The sequence below is a fragment of the Cervus elaphus genome, chromosome 23 (genome assembly GCF_910594005.1).
Source record: "Cervus elaphus chromosome 23, mCerEla1.1, whole genome shotgun sequence".
Classification (NCBI taxonomy): Eukaryota; Metazoa; Chordata; class Mammalia; order Artiodactyla; family Cervidae; genus Cervus; species Cervus elaphus.
The window spans coordinates 39,866,709-39,884,046 of NC_057837.1; the positions used below are offsets into that span (position 1 = coordinate 39,866,709).

A 17,338-nucleotide genomic window follows, 5' to 3' on the forward strand; every position below is an offset into this window, starting at 1 on the left:
AAACAGAAAAAGAGACACAGATGTACAGAACAGACTTTTGGACTCTGTGGGAGAAGGCGAGGGTGGGATGTTTCGAGAGAACAGCATCGAAACATGTATATTATCTATAGTGAAACAGATCACCAGCCCAGGTGGGATGCATGAGACAAGTGCTCGGGGCTGGTGCACTGGGAAGACCCAGAGGGATTGGGTAGAGAGGGAGGTGGGAGGGGGGATCGGGAAGGGGAATACATGTAAATCCATGGCTGATTCATGTCAGTGTATGACAAAACCCACTACAATATTGTAAAGTAATTAGCCTCCAACTAATAAAAATAAATGGGAAAAAAAAAAAAAAAAGAAGAGTCCACCTGCCAACACAGGGGAGTGTGGGTTCGATCCCTGGTCGGGGAAGATCCCCCATACCACGGGGGAGCTAAGCCTGTGTCCCACAACTACGGAGCCTGTGTGCGATATAGCCTGTGCTCCCCAAAAAGGGACGTCACCGCAGTGAGACGCCTGCACACCACGCCTAGGGAGCAGCCCCTGCCCACCGCAAGTAGAGAAAGCCCACACACAGCAACGGAGACTCAGCCCAGCCATAAGTAAAAAAAATAAATATAAAATAAAAACTCACCGTTGAAAAAAAAATAAAACAAAACTGCAGCTAAATGAATTCACGCAGACACCCTGGAGTGGAGCAAAAGCAGTCCCCGAGAAGAACTGCAGAGTTACGCCAAAGACAGACTTTCAATCAAACGGCAAACAAAAAAGTGTTTAATCCTTAATTTGGCCTCTAACTCACACCAGAAAGGATCTGAGGCTGTTTACACAAATATATACAATAGGATAATTAAGAACAACAACAGCAGCAGTAATAATAATAATAAGAAGAAGAACACGCTATGCAGAGGTCTGTGGTGGCCTAAATGAGAAGGAAATTCAAAGAAGAGGGGATATATGTATATGTGTAGTGGATTCACTTTTCTGTACAGCAGAAACTGACACAAAATTAAACAATTATACCCCAGTGAAAATTCAAAAAAAAAGAAGAACATGATACACACAGGGCCAGGCACACGGACCTCTTTCCTGCAGGGTCTCCAAGAATTCTGATAGTCATTCTTTGCAGTAAGGACCATCAGTATCCCCATTTTACAGCTATGAAGACTGAGACTGGGAGGTTAAAGCAACCCAGCTCAAGAGGACATCAGCTAACCAGTGGCAGAGCAGGGGCAAAGAGAAAGGTCAGCAGTAAGTGGGTGAGCACGGGCAGGTCAGCAAAGAAAGCTGAGTCCAGGTGGAGAGATGGCGCCCTCCACAACACAGATGTGTGTTCACAGATATCAGCAGTGAACATGCACACTTGGCTTGGGCTTTCTTCCAGGACAAAGCAAGAAGGGAAATGTTTATCGGTGGTGAGAGGGGCAAGATGCCTGAGAAACATTGTCTGTTTTCTAAGATGAAGCAGTTTTTCCTGGGCTAAGTGTCCAGGATTCAGAAAGAGCAAGCTGCCAGCAGACAGGTCTTTCAGAGAATCATGTAGGAATAGTATTTCTGAAAACCAAGACTCCGGAGGCAGGGGTCGTGGGGCAGGCAGGCACCACTCCATGCTCAGCACCATCCGGGCACCAACCCTGACCCAGGACCACTGTGTCTGGGGCTCCGTGTTCTCCCGGACTCATGCTTGTGAGAGAGAACACGGCCTCCTGGCAGCGCGGCTCGGGACCGAGCGTGTGTCCACTCACAGGAGACGCATCACACAGGTTCCGGCGCCTCCAACAAACAGCAGCCTCTCTCCCAGCACCTCTGCCGTCAGGTGTGCCTGGCACGCCCAGCTCTCAGGGTGCCCAGCGAAGGCGGTGTCAGCTTCTGGTTCCTGGCATACCTGGGTAACCAGATGAACACCTGCTTTGTGGAGCCACGAGCCAGTCGGCAGGAAGAGACAGGTTGCTTACCAGCCATACAGAAGAACAGAATTTTGCTTTTACTGCCAGGGCACTGAGAGGCATATTTCCTTAGAGGAGTAAACATCCATTCCCCGGTGATGCCAGTTCCAGGTTTTTACAATAACACTGTAGCCGAGCTTTATTCAGAGGAGGCTTGGTTTTCTGTTATACAGATCTTAGGCAGGTTGACAGTTACAACTGATTATCAAATAATGGGGCTTCTTTGGTGGCTCAGACAGTGACGAATCTGCCTGCAATGCAGAAGACCTGGGTTCGATCCCTGGGTTGGGAAGATCCCCTAGAGAAGAGAATGGCAACCCACTCCAATATCCATGCTGGGAGAATTCCATGGACAGAGGAGCCTGGTGGGCTATAGCCCACAGGGTCACAAAGAGTCGGACATGACTGAGCAACTAACATGTGAAATAACTAGTTCATTTTGCTTTCAAAATCCTTCATCTTCTCTTTCTAAATATGCCTCGAAGCGATAAATGAACGATTGATAGTAATTCTGGCAAACTCAAGTCGGACAGGAAATAGTCACATCAGACTTTCATTTCAGTCTTTGGGGTTTTTAGTCAGTGTGTCGTGGGCTGCATCTGCTCCTATAATATATGGCATCCCTGAGTAAATCCACCACCCCAGAAACGTGTAATTTAATTTCCAAGCAAACCTACGGCTAACTGGAAATGCTCATTTGTCCCTATTCTTACTATTTTTTAAATTGTATTGAAATGCATGAATCCAGTTTCTTTTATGGGCAGAATAAAACGACCAGAATGCACCCTCACAATGCGAACACAAATTGTTCTCTTCTCTCCTCTGCATTTAAGCCAACTCGGGCCAGATGGGGACGTAGAAGACACCAGGGTCTCCCATGGGCTTGGAGGTGACTGTCATATACAGAAAATAGTGTGTGTGTGTTTCCAGAATGTTTAATTTGGGGACAGATCTGAATCTAGTGAAAGACATGTTCTCATTCTGGGAACTTCAATTTAACACACTCTCACAGTTTTCATAGACTTAACATTAAGACAAGGTTTTTAAGCAGATGCTGTGGAGTTTATTGGGTATCATAGCGGACGACGTCTGTTCTCTCCTTGCGCTTCAGAATCCTGATTTATAGGGTGTTGTTTTGTACCTAAAATAGATGACAATGATTCCCAGGCTCCCCTGTAGCCAAGGAAGCCATTTGATCAAACTTTGGCCAGTAAGATATAAATAGAAGTACTACATGAGATTTATAGGAATGCTTTCTAAAATAAAGAAGAAGGCCCCTCAGTTTTCCTTTTTCCATCTAGGAACATGTCTATGATGACTGGAACTCAGCAGCCATTTTGCTCCATGAGGTCAAGGGCCCTATGGTTGCTGCAGTGATCTGATTTCTAAGGAAACGTCATGTCAGCCCTGAACACCTCACCTAGACTTTCTTTATGTGAAAAAAGTACAGTCATGCCTTTTTAAAGGCAGGATTAATTTGAATATTTTTATAACTGCAAACAAACTTAATCTTCGCTAATGCAGGGGATACCAGGGAAACTGGGGTGATTCAGAAAGTTGCTAGAAAGGCTCAGGAAATGACATTTGATTGTGCAGTTGTCCAGAGCTGAAGCTGTCAGATTAAGCAGAATTATGATTAAAACCCAGTTCAGCCACTTGTTAGCTGTGTGACACCAGGTCATTTAACCTCTCCAAATCTATTTCCTCACCTGTAAAATGGGCCAGCAAGCCCCACTTTAGAGGACTGGACTCACAATGACATGAGATAATGCACAGGAACTGTTCAGCACAGTGTCTGTGAGTTTGTGTCCCCAGCTGAGGTGCCTCCACCATGCAGTAAGAAAAACAGCATCCCCGGCGGCAGGCGAGGTGCTTTAGGCAGTTAGAGGCACACATGTGACTGATGATGGAGTCATTTCAATAAGAATAAGACAAGTGTAAGGCTCATATCAGACCCACTCTTTCATAGGTATGATTGCTTAGAACAAGACAGTAGACATTCTTTCTGTTAAAAAAAAAAAAAAAAAGCAAATCAATCCAAGGGTCATTTTTGAAAAAATGAGTAATGCAGACTATGTGAAAACTCATGGGTTCCCTAGAGGCTGAAGTTTGGCAAACACTTGCCTAAGAGGAGGGGATGTGAAATGCGGTGACCGGAAGGATGCAGACGGCTCACTTGGCCCTCCGCCCCAACCCCGGCCCCCCGCCCCCACACCCCCACACATCCCCCACAGTGTGTGCCCTTTGGGGCCAGGGGCCACTGCTTCACCTCTCCAGGTCACACCTGGCCCCCAGGGTGTCTGTTTGCACTTCCTTCTGTGTGCGGAGTGTCCATCAGAGGACCGAGGCCCCCTCCCAGCCCCCACAGCCTCCTTGTAGAAGGAGAATATCTGTCCCCGCCCTGCGTCTAAGGTGCTGTCCACACAGGAAAGGGGCAGCACCTTCGAGAGCATCATATTTCCATGAGAACATCACACTCCCGGGAAGGCCTGCGGGTCCCCCCACCTCCCCCCCACCCCAGGAGAAAAGGCAATGCTTAGGCAAGTTTCTGGCTCAAATAAACTTCTGGATGTGAGTGAGTGGCAGCTGGGAACCCTCTTATCAGGTCCCAAAGCAAAAATTGACTATTATCACACCAAGATAAAATTAGAATGCTTTTCATTTAAAAAAAAAAAAAAAAAAGAGGGTCTTGGAGAGAGAAGTGTATTTCTTCTCTGCCCACTCCCTCCCTTTTCGCAGTGGTGTGTAGTTTGGCATTTCCAGATGGGCCTTGCTCTCCTGCAACTCTCCTTCCCTACTTCTGGTGAAGGGCCCTGGCCTTGGGGCTGAGTCCGCTGAGTCCGTCTTTTCCCCTTGCCTGTGGCGGGGCTGGTTACCAGGTCCCCACCCCATTGATGTGACTGTGTCGATCCACAAGGTTGAATGACCAGATGAGGTTGAGCTCTGGAGAAGTCTGATCAATTCCTTAATGATTGGACCACATCGACCAGAATGGTTAATTCAGTTCCATGGGTTGACCTTTTCTGGGCCTTCTGGGAAAAGTGGATCATTTGCAAAAGTGATGGAGAATTTAAGTCTCCCCCCAGTAAACCAGGACAACCATTTGCAAAATGAACAGGGACTGTCATGTCTTCTGTTTGGGCTCTGGAGAATTTTGTGTAAGCCTTTTTTCACAGATGTTTAAAAATGCATTTAGTGATGCGGGAACCCCAATCTGCATAGCCACTTAGAAGCCGTGGTATAGCCCTGCTCTTACCCAGCCATGTCTCCTGAAGACTTTGAGGCCACCAACTATGAAGGTGACTCAGTGGTCCTGTTGGTCTTCCCTTTTTGATTGTAAATTGGGAAAGAAGTTGCTATATTTTATTTAATTTTAAAAATTGTTTCTTTTATTTGGCTGCACTGGGTCTTAGTTGTGGCACGTGAGAGCGTTAACTTGTGGCATGTGGCATCTAGTTCCCTGACCAGCGATCAAACCTGGGCCCTCTGCATTGGGAGCTTGGAGTCTTAGCCAGTGGACCATCAGGGAAGTCCCTCTATTTTTTTTAAAATTCACATTGTTCATGGAAGTATACATTTCCCCAAAGCCTAGCACTAATGCCAATCATCCATAGTTCTTGGGGTCATTAATGCAGACAGTATGCCCACTCCAGCCAGCCTTAGCAAGGATTCCAGAAGCCCCTCTCCTTTCTACAGAGAAGGAAAGAAACTGAAGCACAGAAGTCATTCAGTTGGGGAGGAAAACTAGATTTATAAGTTCGTAAAATAAAACTTCTTTCTAACATCCTGATATCAAAAGGAGATGATCTTCGTTTGACTCAATGTCCTCATCCTTTGAGGTTAAATTCAAAGTTTTTCTGATTTTTAGAGCGAAGGCTGCTGCCATATTTCTAGGCTGGTTTTGAGGACTCCACAGGGGTCTGTGCCTCTCTAAACCCCCGCTCTCACCCACCCTAAACGGGGTCACTGCCCTAGTACAGAAGCGCTCCACGAAGGGGGTGAGAGGAGAAGCGGTCCCAGGTGTCCTCACCTGCTCCTTCAGTCCCCCCGAGGGCCAGCTTGCGCTGGACACCATGGGGACACACTGCCCACCTTGCATTAGAGGTCAAGACACATCCTGGGGCACTTTCCTGCACTGACAGGAGTGCTCTATACACTGAAGTGGGTGGAAACCTCAAGCCCTGAGTCAGCTCCACAGAGGAGGTCTATGTGGACTTGAGCGTGGATGGCACCGGAGGAGGTGAAGACGTGCATATGGGTCCTCGGGGCTGCTCACAGGCAGGAGGGCCAGGGTGGGAGGTGTCTGGAGGGAGCCTGAGACCCTCCCCATGGGGAGAAGACAGCAGACAGAGCAGCGGGCAGTGTGAGCGCAGCTTTGGAGCTGGGAGAAGTCTGAACGGGACCGGCCCCCCCAGGAGGTGCCCTGACTCTGCCACCTGCGGTCAGCACCCCCCAGCCCACAGCTGCAGCCCTCACCCCGGGCGAAGCGAGGACGCCTGGGAGCTCCACAGCCCACAGTTGGTTGGGAAAGGCCGTGGGTTGCGGCTTTTCCAGAACTCCAGTTCCCCTGTGACTGTGACGGGTGCTGCCTGCACGACAGTTAAGACAACATGCCCACGCCTTCTGTGGTGACGCCCAGCTCCCCGGTGTGGGCGCTAGCACTTTGTCACCTTCTTGTAAGTGGCCTTCAGGGCACCACTGAAGCTGCAGTCAAACTGAGAAGGAGATGTCGATGACAGCCGGTTGGTTTAGTTTTAAACTAAACGAACTCTGGGAACACAGGCAGCCAACAGCTGGTTGCAGAGATTATCACCTTCTGGACAAGCTCCTCAAGTGCTTGATCCCAGGAGGCAGTGGTGTGAGGCTGAAAGGACAGCAACTTCCGGTCTCCTGAGTCTGCAAACCGCTGGCCGGGCTGTCAGGAGCATAGTGGTCGTTGAATCGCCAGGTGCCACTGCTGCTGGAGGCCGTCTGAGGGGCTGTGAGCGCCAACGCAGCAGCAGGAAACATGCAGGAACCTCAGCTTCCTCTTCCACCCCCGAGTCTCCATGCAGACCAGCTTGATCCCTTTCAGAGGGTTAAGGCTCCCCAGGCCTCTGTGCTCAGCCTCCCGGATGGAAGTGATGGAGACCTGGGCGTTAGATGATGGGCCCCCAGGTGGGGTGTGGGGCTGCATTCATTCTAAGAGAAGTGGGTTTCCCCAGAGTCCACTCTTGGAAGCAAATGATGAAGAGTCCAAGGGGTGAGACAGAGGCTGGAGCGGTGAGGGTGCTGAGTGGGGCCGCACCTGAGCAGCACCTGGGCAGTTGGAAAAGAGCTGTGCTGACACCAGGAAGGTAGCTGCTTCTGTGCAGCAGAAGGCTGTGGCTGCAAACCCCGAAACCAAGTGACTAGGAATGCTGATGCCACCATGGAAACACATACCGGGTGAGGAGGACGCATCTCAGCTATGTGGGAAAGGTGGCAACAAACTTAAAAGCACCCATTCGATTCTAACCCAGGCATTTTAGGGGCTTTCCTGATGGCTCAGTGGTAAAGAACCCACCTGCCAGTGCAGGAGACATAAGAGACCTGGGTTCAATCCCTGGGTCAGGAAGATCCCCTGGAGGTTAGCATGGCAACCCACTCCAGTATTCTTGCCTGGAGAACCCCATGGACAGCGGAGCCTGGTGGGTTACAGTCCATGGGGGTCATAGAGTCAGACACAACTGAAATGACTTAGCATGCACGCATAATAGTTTTGAGATTTGCGAGTTTACGATTCCCTGAAGCTTTCCTAGAAGCTGCTGAGACTTAAGAGGGAGGGACCATCCTGGCAAAGCTGTGCTTGAGTGTACGCACTTGGGTATCACTGATGCTTTGGTCCATGAAGCAACCGTCCGAGATGTGTCAAAGCATCACCCGGCTGAGATGATACCTGCCCAGGTGGCCGGTTCCACATCAGTGCCTTTGCTGCAGGAATCAGACAGGTGTTGGAGGGTCAGCCTGAGTTTGTGGGGGTCAGAACTCCATGCAGAGGGGGGCAGAACCTCCATCGACTCCATTCATTCAGGATTTGCGCTGACAGGTTTTCACGAGCATCCTCTGGAACCCCTGGCCCTCCCTCTGCACCCCAGGGCTCAGGCTGACCGCCCTTTGAGCCTGGGCTCACCCACAGCTCTCCCCCTGTCCCTGTGAGGCTCGCTCCTTTGCACGACTGCCCATCTTGGGACACTTTGCAGCATTTTGCCACCTACTTATTGAATAGAACTTTGTATTAATGAAAGACCCATCAGGGCCAGGCAGTGTGGAGTGTATACCATGCCGTGTGCAGTTTGCGCTTGCGTGCCAAGCTGCTTCAGTCGTGTCAGACTCTGTGCCACCAGCTTGCCAGGCTCTTCTGTCCGTGGGATTCTCTCGGCAAGAGTACTGCAGTGGGTCGCTGTGCCATCCTCCAGGCGATCTTCCTGGCTCAGGGATCAAACCTGCGTCTCTTACGTCTAACCTGCATTGGCAGGTGGGTTCTTAACCACTAGGGCTGCATTCATTGTTCCTTCCTTTGTTCCGTGAACATCTGTGGGACGCTGTTGCACCCAAGTACTGAGCTAGATGGCCGTGGATCGATTACATAGCACATCTGAGTGGACCCCTGCCTCCAGGAGCATCCTTCCCCTCAGCTCCTGCCCCCATCCCACTCTGCTTATCTCCACCCACCTCCTTGAGGGCTGGGGACACTCCTGCCTCCTGACCTTTGTACCTGCTGTTCCTGGAAGGTTCTTTCCCCTGAGTCCCAGGTGGTTCACTCCCTGTCCCTTGGGCTTTGCTGGCTAAGTCACTGTCTTAGGAGCAAGCCTTGCTCTGATCTCTCCCATCCTCACTTGATGTGTTTCCTCCTAAGCAGTTCTCCATCACATGTTGAACATGGACCTATTTATCAGTGGGATATAAGCTGCTCAGTGGCAGGGATGTTTGTCTGTGTTGGTCCCTGCTGTTTCTTGAGTATCCAGAACAGTGCTGGGCACAGAATGGGCAATGAGTCAATATTAGTGGAATTAGTAGTTGGATGAATATATGACCTGAACCACAAAGTAAGTGGTTTAGCATGAAATTAGGTCATATTCTGGACAAGCAAACAGGTGATAGGTACCACGCAGTGCAGCTGAGAGCCAGGCTGGTCCTACACAGGCTTGACGCTGCCCTGGTCCTTTAGTGCCGTGGTGTCCCTGGGTTCATTGTCTCCTTCCCAAGAATTAACATCAAGTTGCAGATAACAGGGACTTCCCTGGTGGTTCCGTGATTTAAAATCCACCTTGCAAGGTAGGGGGTGCGAGTGCGATCCATGGTTGAGGAACTAAGATCCCACATGCTGCGGGGCAAACTCAACTAGAGAGTGAGAGTCCGGCGCTGCAACAAAAGATCGCATTTGATGCAACGCAGCTCTCGAGTGTTGCGACGCAGCTCTCCCATGCAGCAGCCGAGTCCCCATGCCGTCAAATAAACACTTTTTTTTAATATCAGAAAAAAACAGAGAGTGCTCATCTGCATGTCGGCACCAGTTTCTCTTCCCCTGGGCACACACCTGACGTCCACTAACTGTCCCAGGCACGCCAGGGGAGCCCAGGTCACCCCAGTGGGCCTGCCTGACCCAGAAGACTTTTCCTGAGACTCTGAGCATGAAGAGGAAGTAAGAGTTCAAATACCAGTAGAGGTTCTTGGTTCTCCCAAGAATGCAGCAAACCTGTGACAATCCCCTGTGAATAAAGGATGGCCATGCTGTCCCCCACGCAGGAAAGCATTTGTTCAGATAGTTTTTCAGGGCCAAGTTAGCAAAGAGGGGCCGCCAGCGGAACCACTCTCAGAAGAGAGATTCAATTAGGCGTCTGTGCAGTCGCATGAAGGCCATGTCCCAACACCGAGGTGGCCTGTTTTTCTGGTCATTATTAATCCAGAAACCTTAATGATGAACAACATTTGTGTTATTGTCTCCCCAAATTTAATTTGTTTATGCAGCAGTTCAGTTAATCCTGCAATCTGTTTTTCTCAAACGGGGGCAGATAATGGAGACACCGTTCTTTACAAGTCTTCAGGCTTTTAAATTCTGATAAAATCAGGATTCTTCACTGGGTCTTGCCCCAGCTCTGAATTAAACCACTTTAAATGTAATTATGGAAGCCGGCCTTACATCAGGGACATCCATTTACAAAATTGATTGGCCATGCTGTTCCGCGAGGCATTTCGTGAGCAAACGATTACAAAAGAGCCAGAACTGTAATTTATAAAGGCAAAAAAAAGCAGGTAAATACTTTATTAGTGGTAATGAGAGGGTTTCCAACTAACCGAACCTTTTTCTTCCCTCGCCAGCTACTTCACGGAGTCGTGGTGCATGGCCCTCTTTCACGATCGTTTTATTGATCTCCGGAAAGCGTTACACCAAATCTTATCCTCCAAGGAGGTAAGCGTGATTAACGGATATGTGAGTTATTCCTTGCAAATTAGGAGCTACAAGCTGTTGATCATTTAGACTTTTCCCTACATTCTCACTTTATGGTTTCACTTTGAAAACCAACTGTCCTTCACTTAAACAAACTATGGAGTCGGTAAACATAGACGGTGATATTTCAGGGCAAGTGGGTGATTCAAATCTCTTATGTGAGGCAGATTTCTTTTCCTCTTTTACAAGTACCTGTACTTTCATTATCACGTGACAGTGAGGGCTGAAAGCAGGTAGTGGGCTGTACCTCCTGGCCCCCAAGCATGAAGTCTCCGTTCTATGGTCTCTGTCCACATCTGCCAGTTGACTGTTAACCATTTGTGTGCACATGTTGTTCTAAAGGTGTCAAGGGAAGTCAACAGGTGTCCAGATGCACTCCTCTTATTTTTTATTTACTTACTTAGTTTTTTGCAAATGTTGGTGCCTTTTTTTTTTTAAAAATTCACTTTGGCCATGTTGTGTGGCATATGGGATCTCAGTTCCCTGACCAGGGATCGAATCCATGCGCTCTGCAGTGGAAGCAGAGAATCTTAACCACTGGAGAGTCAGGGAAGTCCCTAAACACTCTCCTTTTAAAACTGAAACTTCTTTCTCCAAGCAATTGAGGATTAACTGCAAGTGAGGCTGAAGACTGCACAGACTCTGTACTTGGCAAGAAATATGACTCTGCCATCTAAATAGTAAAATATTTATGAAACTTTATTTTTTTTCAACACCTGCAGTCTTTACCAGAGTTGTGGGGAATTTACATGTTCAGTCAAGTATCCATTCTAGATGCTTCGTTGGTTTACTCAGACGAGGGCTGGGGCTTGGCTGAGTGGTCTGACTGTCTAAATGAGCAGGCCCTGTGTCTCTGTGTCACCTCCTCATGGGTCCTCAGGGTGTAGGCTGCCAATGCAGGAGATGGCAGTTCTATCCCTGGGTCAGGAAGACTCCCTGAAGAAGGAAATGGCAATCCACTCCAGTATTCTTGCCTGGAAAATCCCATGGACAGAGGAGCCTGGCAGGCTATAGCCCATGGGGTCGCAAAAGAGTCGGACATGACTTAGCAACTAAACAACAAAAACCGAAATGAGAAAATAATCTGAAAAAGAATATATCTATATCTATCTATCTATCATATCAAACTGATTCACTTTGTTGTACACCTGAAACTCACACAAATTGTAAATCAACTATACTCCAATATAAAGTAAAAATTTTAAACACCAAAGTACCAAGTTTAAAAGTTTAAAGAGATTGTTAAGATAGGACTACTATGCAAAGCAACCTACAGGTTGTGTACAAGCCTATAAAAATCCCCATTTCTTTTTTTAGAAATGGAAAAGCCCATCCTAAAGTTCATATGGAAATGCAAAAGACTCCAAATTATTAAAACAATTTGAGAAACTTTAAAAAAGTTGATGGACACACACTTTGCAGTTTCAAAGCTTAATACAAATCAATGGTAACCAAAACAGTATGGTACTTATATAAGAATAGACATGAGATCAACGGGGTAAAATTAAGAGCCAAAGTAAACCCATTTACATGAAAAGATGTTAACCTCATTAATCACTAGGGAAATACAAAAGCCAGGGTCACAATGAGATATCACTTCACACCTACTAGGATGGCTACAGTTAAAAAAAAAAAAAGAGGAAATATTGAGTGTTGGCAAGGATGTGGAAAAATTGAAAGTCTCACACATTGCTAGTGGGAATATAAAAATACTATACAATTACTATGGAAAAAAACAGTTTGATGGCTCCTAAAAACTTATAAACAGAATTACTATATGACCTAGCCATTGTACTCCTAGGTATATACCCCCACAGAATTGAATATCAGTATTCAAATGAATACTTGTGTATGAATGTTCATAGCATCACTATTCAGAATTACAAGACAGAAGAAGAACCCAAATGTCCATCATGGGACCTGTGGATAAACAAACGTGGTCTCTCCATACAATGGAATGTACTCTGCCATGAAAGAAATGAAGTGCTGATACATTCTAACAAGTGGATAAACCTCAGAACACTGAGTTAACTGAAAGGAGCCAGACACATGAGGTCATGTGTTGTCTGGGGGGCACTGTGAGGTGAGCTGCTCACAGATGAACATGTTGGGGGGGTAGGTAGTCACCCTGAGAAAGGGCACACCGGAGAGGCAAATGCACAAAACATGAGTTTACAATCTAGAGCAGTATTTGTCTTCCAGAAGTTTGAGAGTTCCATTTTGTGACTTTACACCATTACCCCAATGTTGGGCTTCCCTGATAGCTCAGTTGGTAAAGAATCCGCCTGCAATTCAGGAGACCCTGGTTCGATCCCTGGGTTGGGAAGATGCCCTGGAGAAGGGAAAGGCTACTCACTCCAGTATTCTGGCCTGGAGAATTCCACGGACTGTATAGTCCATGGGGTCTCAAAGAGTCGGACACAACTAAGCAACTTTCACTTGACTTCACTTTTCACCCCAAAGTTAGAACAGCGTCCTACATGAGTCCCAAATCTCCTCTAATTTTTGCATATTCACTATATTTGATATAATCTATCTGGAAAATTAAGGAAGAAAGAGCCAACCTCAGCTCTACGTGCTCGGGCACTCAAGTGTCTTGGTGCCTCTAATATTGACTTCTGGGCATCACTTGCCATTCTTTCTCTCTCCCATCTTTGTTGATCCGATTTGGGGTCCTGGCCTCCCACAGATGGTTCTTCCAAGTGATATGTGTATAATCCCCACGCCCGGCAGTGTCTCACTTATATAACTAAGTGATCATTACTGTATGTCTCCATATAGTTTGAATCTATTTTTCTACCTATAAGTTCTTACTATTAATAAATTAATGATCCAGTAGAACTCTGCAAGTTATCCACTTTTTTTTGCTGTTAAAAATAAAAAAGAATTATTGGAAGGTCAAGTAAATACATCATCAAAGTGCATCTTCATTTAGGGTAATTTTCAATTACTGGAGTGTTCAGAAAGCACACAGCTCAAATCTCAGTGAAGCGCTTTTTCTTTTGGCTTTACTGCCCACACAGTATGTGGGATCTTAGTTCCCCCACCAGGGATCGAACCCATGCCTCCTGCATTGGAAGCCCTGAGTCTTAACCACTGGATTGCCAGAGAAGTCCCTTTTAAAGTTATTTTTATTTTATGAATGAAGTGCTTTATTCAACAGGCCTCCTATAAATGGGCAGATAGGTGACGAAACAAGTATGGTAACCATAGAAACCAGAGAGTGTGTATCCGAGTGCCAAGTGCATCACTGTCAACTTGCCTCTATGTCTGAATCTTTTTATAATAAAATGTTGGGAAAATCTCTACTATATTATAAATATGCACAGTGTGTGATTCTCAACTGCAAATAACTTTATTCTCTCTGAGCCCCACACCTTTAAAGATAGCAGTGACATTTGCCTTTACTAAGAATTTAGTTTAGGTTTTAAAAATCCCATTGCTTGGGGACTGTAAAGTAAACCATCTAGGAGTTTTCAACTAAAAATGTTTAATCACCACCTTTCTTATTTTTTAAAAAATCCTGATCTACAGATCATTTTTATCTGAAAATTAAGAGTTTAAAATTACTATGCTTGCTGAACTCTTAAGACATTATGGTATGTGAACTAAGCCAGTCACAAAAAGAGAACTAGTGTTTGATTCCATTTACATGAAATGCCTAAAGTCAAATCATAGAGAAAGCAGAAGTGTGGGGACTTCCTTGGTGGTCCAGTGGCTAAGACTCTGTGTTCACAATATAAGGGGCCTGGGTTTGATTCCTGGTCAGGGATCTAGATCCCACATGCTACAACTAAGAGTTTGCATGCCTCAATGAAAGACCCTAGGGTGGGCAGTAAATGGTTAGTAGTGACAACTTGGGAGAATGAGAAGGGAATGGCTACCTACTCTGGTAAACTAGAGCTAACTTGATTATTCTAGGGCTTCCCAGGTGGCGCTAGTGTTTAAAAAAAAAACCTGCCTGCCAATGCAGGAGCTATAAGAGACTCGGGTTCAGTCCCTAGCTGGGGAAGATCCCCTAGAGAAGGGCTTGGCAACCCACTCCAGTATTCTTGCCTGGAGAATCCCATGGACAGAGAAGCCTGGAGGGCTTCAGTCCGTGGGGTCACACAGAGTCGGACACAACTGAAGCCACTTCACACTCACGCACCAATGTGCCGAGATGGGTGGTGCTGATGGCTGCATCATCAGGACATGAAAAGGACATGAAGGTCCTTTTCACCTCTTAGTTGGACACTTAAAAATAAAGTGGTAAATTTTATGCTATGTGTGTTTTGCCACAGTTTAATTTTTTTTAACCTAGAAAAAAAAAAAAAAAAACAATATTGTGGCACTCAGCCCAAGTAATATCAGTATCTGTCATCTCACTCTATTTTCCAGGATGAAAGACTTCCTTCTATGGAAGAGTTAGCCCGTCAGATCGAAGATGAGGAAATCAACCTGCCAGAGAAGCCCAGGGATTACCTCAAAAGAGTTTTTCAGGAAACCATCTACAGGCCTCTGGTGGAGAAGAGCATCCTTGACTACCTGCACTACAATCATTACCACCTGCCCATGTACGCGTGGCCGGGCATCATTTAGCTGCAGCCACCGCCTGCACGTGATCGTTTCCACTCGTGTCGTTCCGGGAAGTGCTCCACAGAAGCAGGAAACCTGACTGGACTGCCGGGCACCATCCTTTTCTGCGGCCACCAGATGCCTGTAGTTTCCTATCGTCCCAGTAGGTGGCGCGCGGCGGTGCGACTCGATTCTGGGGCACGGAGAGGCTTTACCCACACCAGGCGTGTTCCTGGCCAGAATAACCCAGTTTAGCAATAAAATGAGACCGTTAGTGTGCAAAACTTGTTTTGTTTTTCTTTTTAAACCTTGGGCATGATTCTGTTTGGTTTTCTGAAAAGTCCTGCCGCCCATACTGTTAGTCCTTTACATGTTTACCTGGTCACGTGGGTGATAAAATCGTATACTCGGGATGGAAAATTAGGAATACAGACGCGGCGAAATTATCTCTATAATCCAACATCAGGAATGGTTGCATAGACAAGCTTACAGGGAGTTTGGAAACGAGGGGCCTGCTCTCACGGCCTGTGTATTACATTTCTACTTCCTGTTTCAGATTAGGCACATAAATGCAAGGAAAAAACTGGCAGATCAACCCAGGTTCAGGCCCACGTTTTAGATTAGGAAACGGCAGTAGGAGGTTAATCTGGGTCATTTCCTTTGACTCTCGGTGTTGTTGCTTAGCAGTGGGGCCCTCTGGTACCTGTTACCTGTAATGTGGGTCAGTAGCCCACTTTCCCATAAATAAAGCACATTAAATGCCTTCCTGAAATCACATGGATTCAGAAACACCAGGTAAGACTGATTTCGTTTATTTGGATATCTTTTAAGCAGATAGTGTGACATCATTTGTGTCTGAATTTTTGACCAGCAGAGGTTAAAACTGGCTTTCGGTTTTCATTCTTTTTTTTTTTTTTTTTTTTTTATGTTAACATTTAGCAAAAGTTGGAGCAATTGTAATGACTGCACAGCTACTTGGAGGGTAAGTCATTACAGAACTATCCCCCATTAATAAACTAATACCCCTCAAAAAATAAAATGGTTCTGGAACACCAGACTCTGATTTTTCTAAAGCAGGCAAAAGCAAGCAATAACTCCATTAATTCCCGCACAAATATGCTTTACACAAGGACAGGGGTCATTCAGAGGGAGGGCCCAGCACCCACCATATGGTATAAACTGTGCCATTCATATGGGGAACAGTCAATACTAGTTCCCTCTTCAAACTGCAAGCTCAACACACATGGAACCATGTTTCAGGGCCTGTGAATGAGTTAGCTCAAGAAACTCTCTTTCCCCACTTTCCCCTTTCTCTGAGAGGCCCTGGATCAAAGTAATCAGTAAATGGAGTGAGTTTCTGTAACAGGCCCTGGGACCTTGGGTGCAGATGAACAGAACAACAGAGGATAACTGGTGATGATTTCTGTGACCAAGTACTACTGTTAAAAAGCGTCTAGTCACATAAAAGTGACCCTATATGACAATGCCAACCTTAATGTCAAACCATGCATAAATTTTATGGTTAAGTTTTTCTCTGCTGCCTTTTAAAAAGTAATCTTGGGACCCCAGAAGTATCATGGCAGGACTGAAAATGTCTAGAATATAGTCTACAAAGCGTATGGGATGAAGTTACTAATCACTGTCCTATATTCAGGAAGTAATTTCCTGAATCAAGGTAGGAATTTTAGCATATGTGTGCAGACAAGCATTGTATGACTAAGGAACAGTTTGTTTAAGAATAGGAGATGAACCCAAGACTTGTTGATCATAATTTGAAACTGGCTGTTTTAAGGATTTCAAGAGAATAAAGATATTTATTCTTCAATGATGCTAAATCCTGGCAAAGGAAAGGGTTCCAGACACACCAAGTACTTGGACTTCTCTAAATCTTTAGAATTCTCTAAATCTAAATCTGAAGCTCTGCGGCAGAGTTTCCACAGAGACTGAATCTGAAAAGTCCCCATAAGGTTCAGCTTGTGCTGCTCAGCGGGGAGTCTTGAGCTCTAAGCCTACCCAATCTTGTAATTCTAATTTTGGACAAAGAATATGGACAAGAAAACACCAAAGTTACATTTCCTCCTTTGTATTCTCCCCATATCACAAGGAACAACCATGCCTCACGATGCCTTTAGTAATTTCCTGATACGGGTCGGTTTCTGCTAACTCGCGGCCACCTCCTTCCCCAAAGTGGCTCCTGAGATGCTACCCAAATATCCCAAGAAGGAGAGAGAAAAATAGAAGATGATGTGGGAGAGGAAAGGGAACCTTGTACGGAGGAGAAAATGTGAAGCCAGGCAATCAATATTTACCCTCAGAAGAAGGGGTGTGTGTGTGTGTGTGTGTGTGTGTGTGTGCAAGCGCGCCAGCACGGGTGCACCGGCTG

General features: G+C 46.3%; 1 protein-coding gene across 1 annotated transcript in view; it reads left to right on the plus strand.

Annotated features, from left to right (window-relative positions):
• The window catches only part of CFAP61 (cilia and flagella associated protein 61), a 242,944-nt gene extending 227,705 nt beyond the window's left edge, over window positions 1-15,239 (plus strand). The window contains exons 26-27 of the mRNA XM_043882897.1: window positions 10,269-10,359; window positions 14,779-15,239. Of these exons, the coding sequence (XP_043738832.1) occupies window positions 10,269-10,359; window positions 14,779-14,979 (292 nt within the window). The 3' untranslated portion in view covers window positions 14,980-15,239. The remainder of the gene's footprint in view (window positions 1-10,268; window positions 10,360-14,778) is intronic.
• Window positions 15,240-17,338: the final 2,099 nt, after the last annotated feature.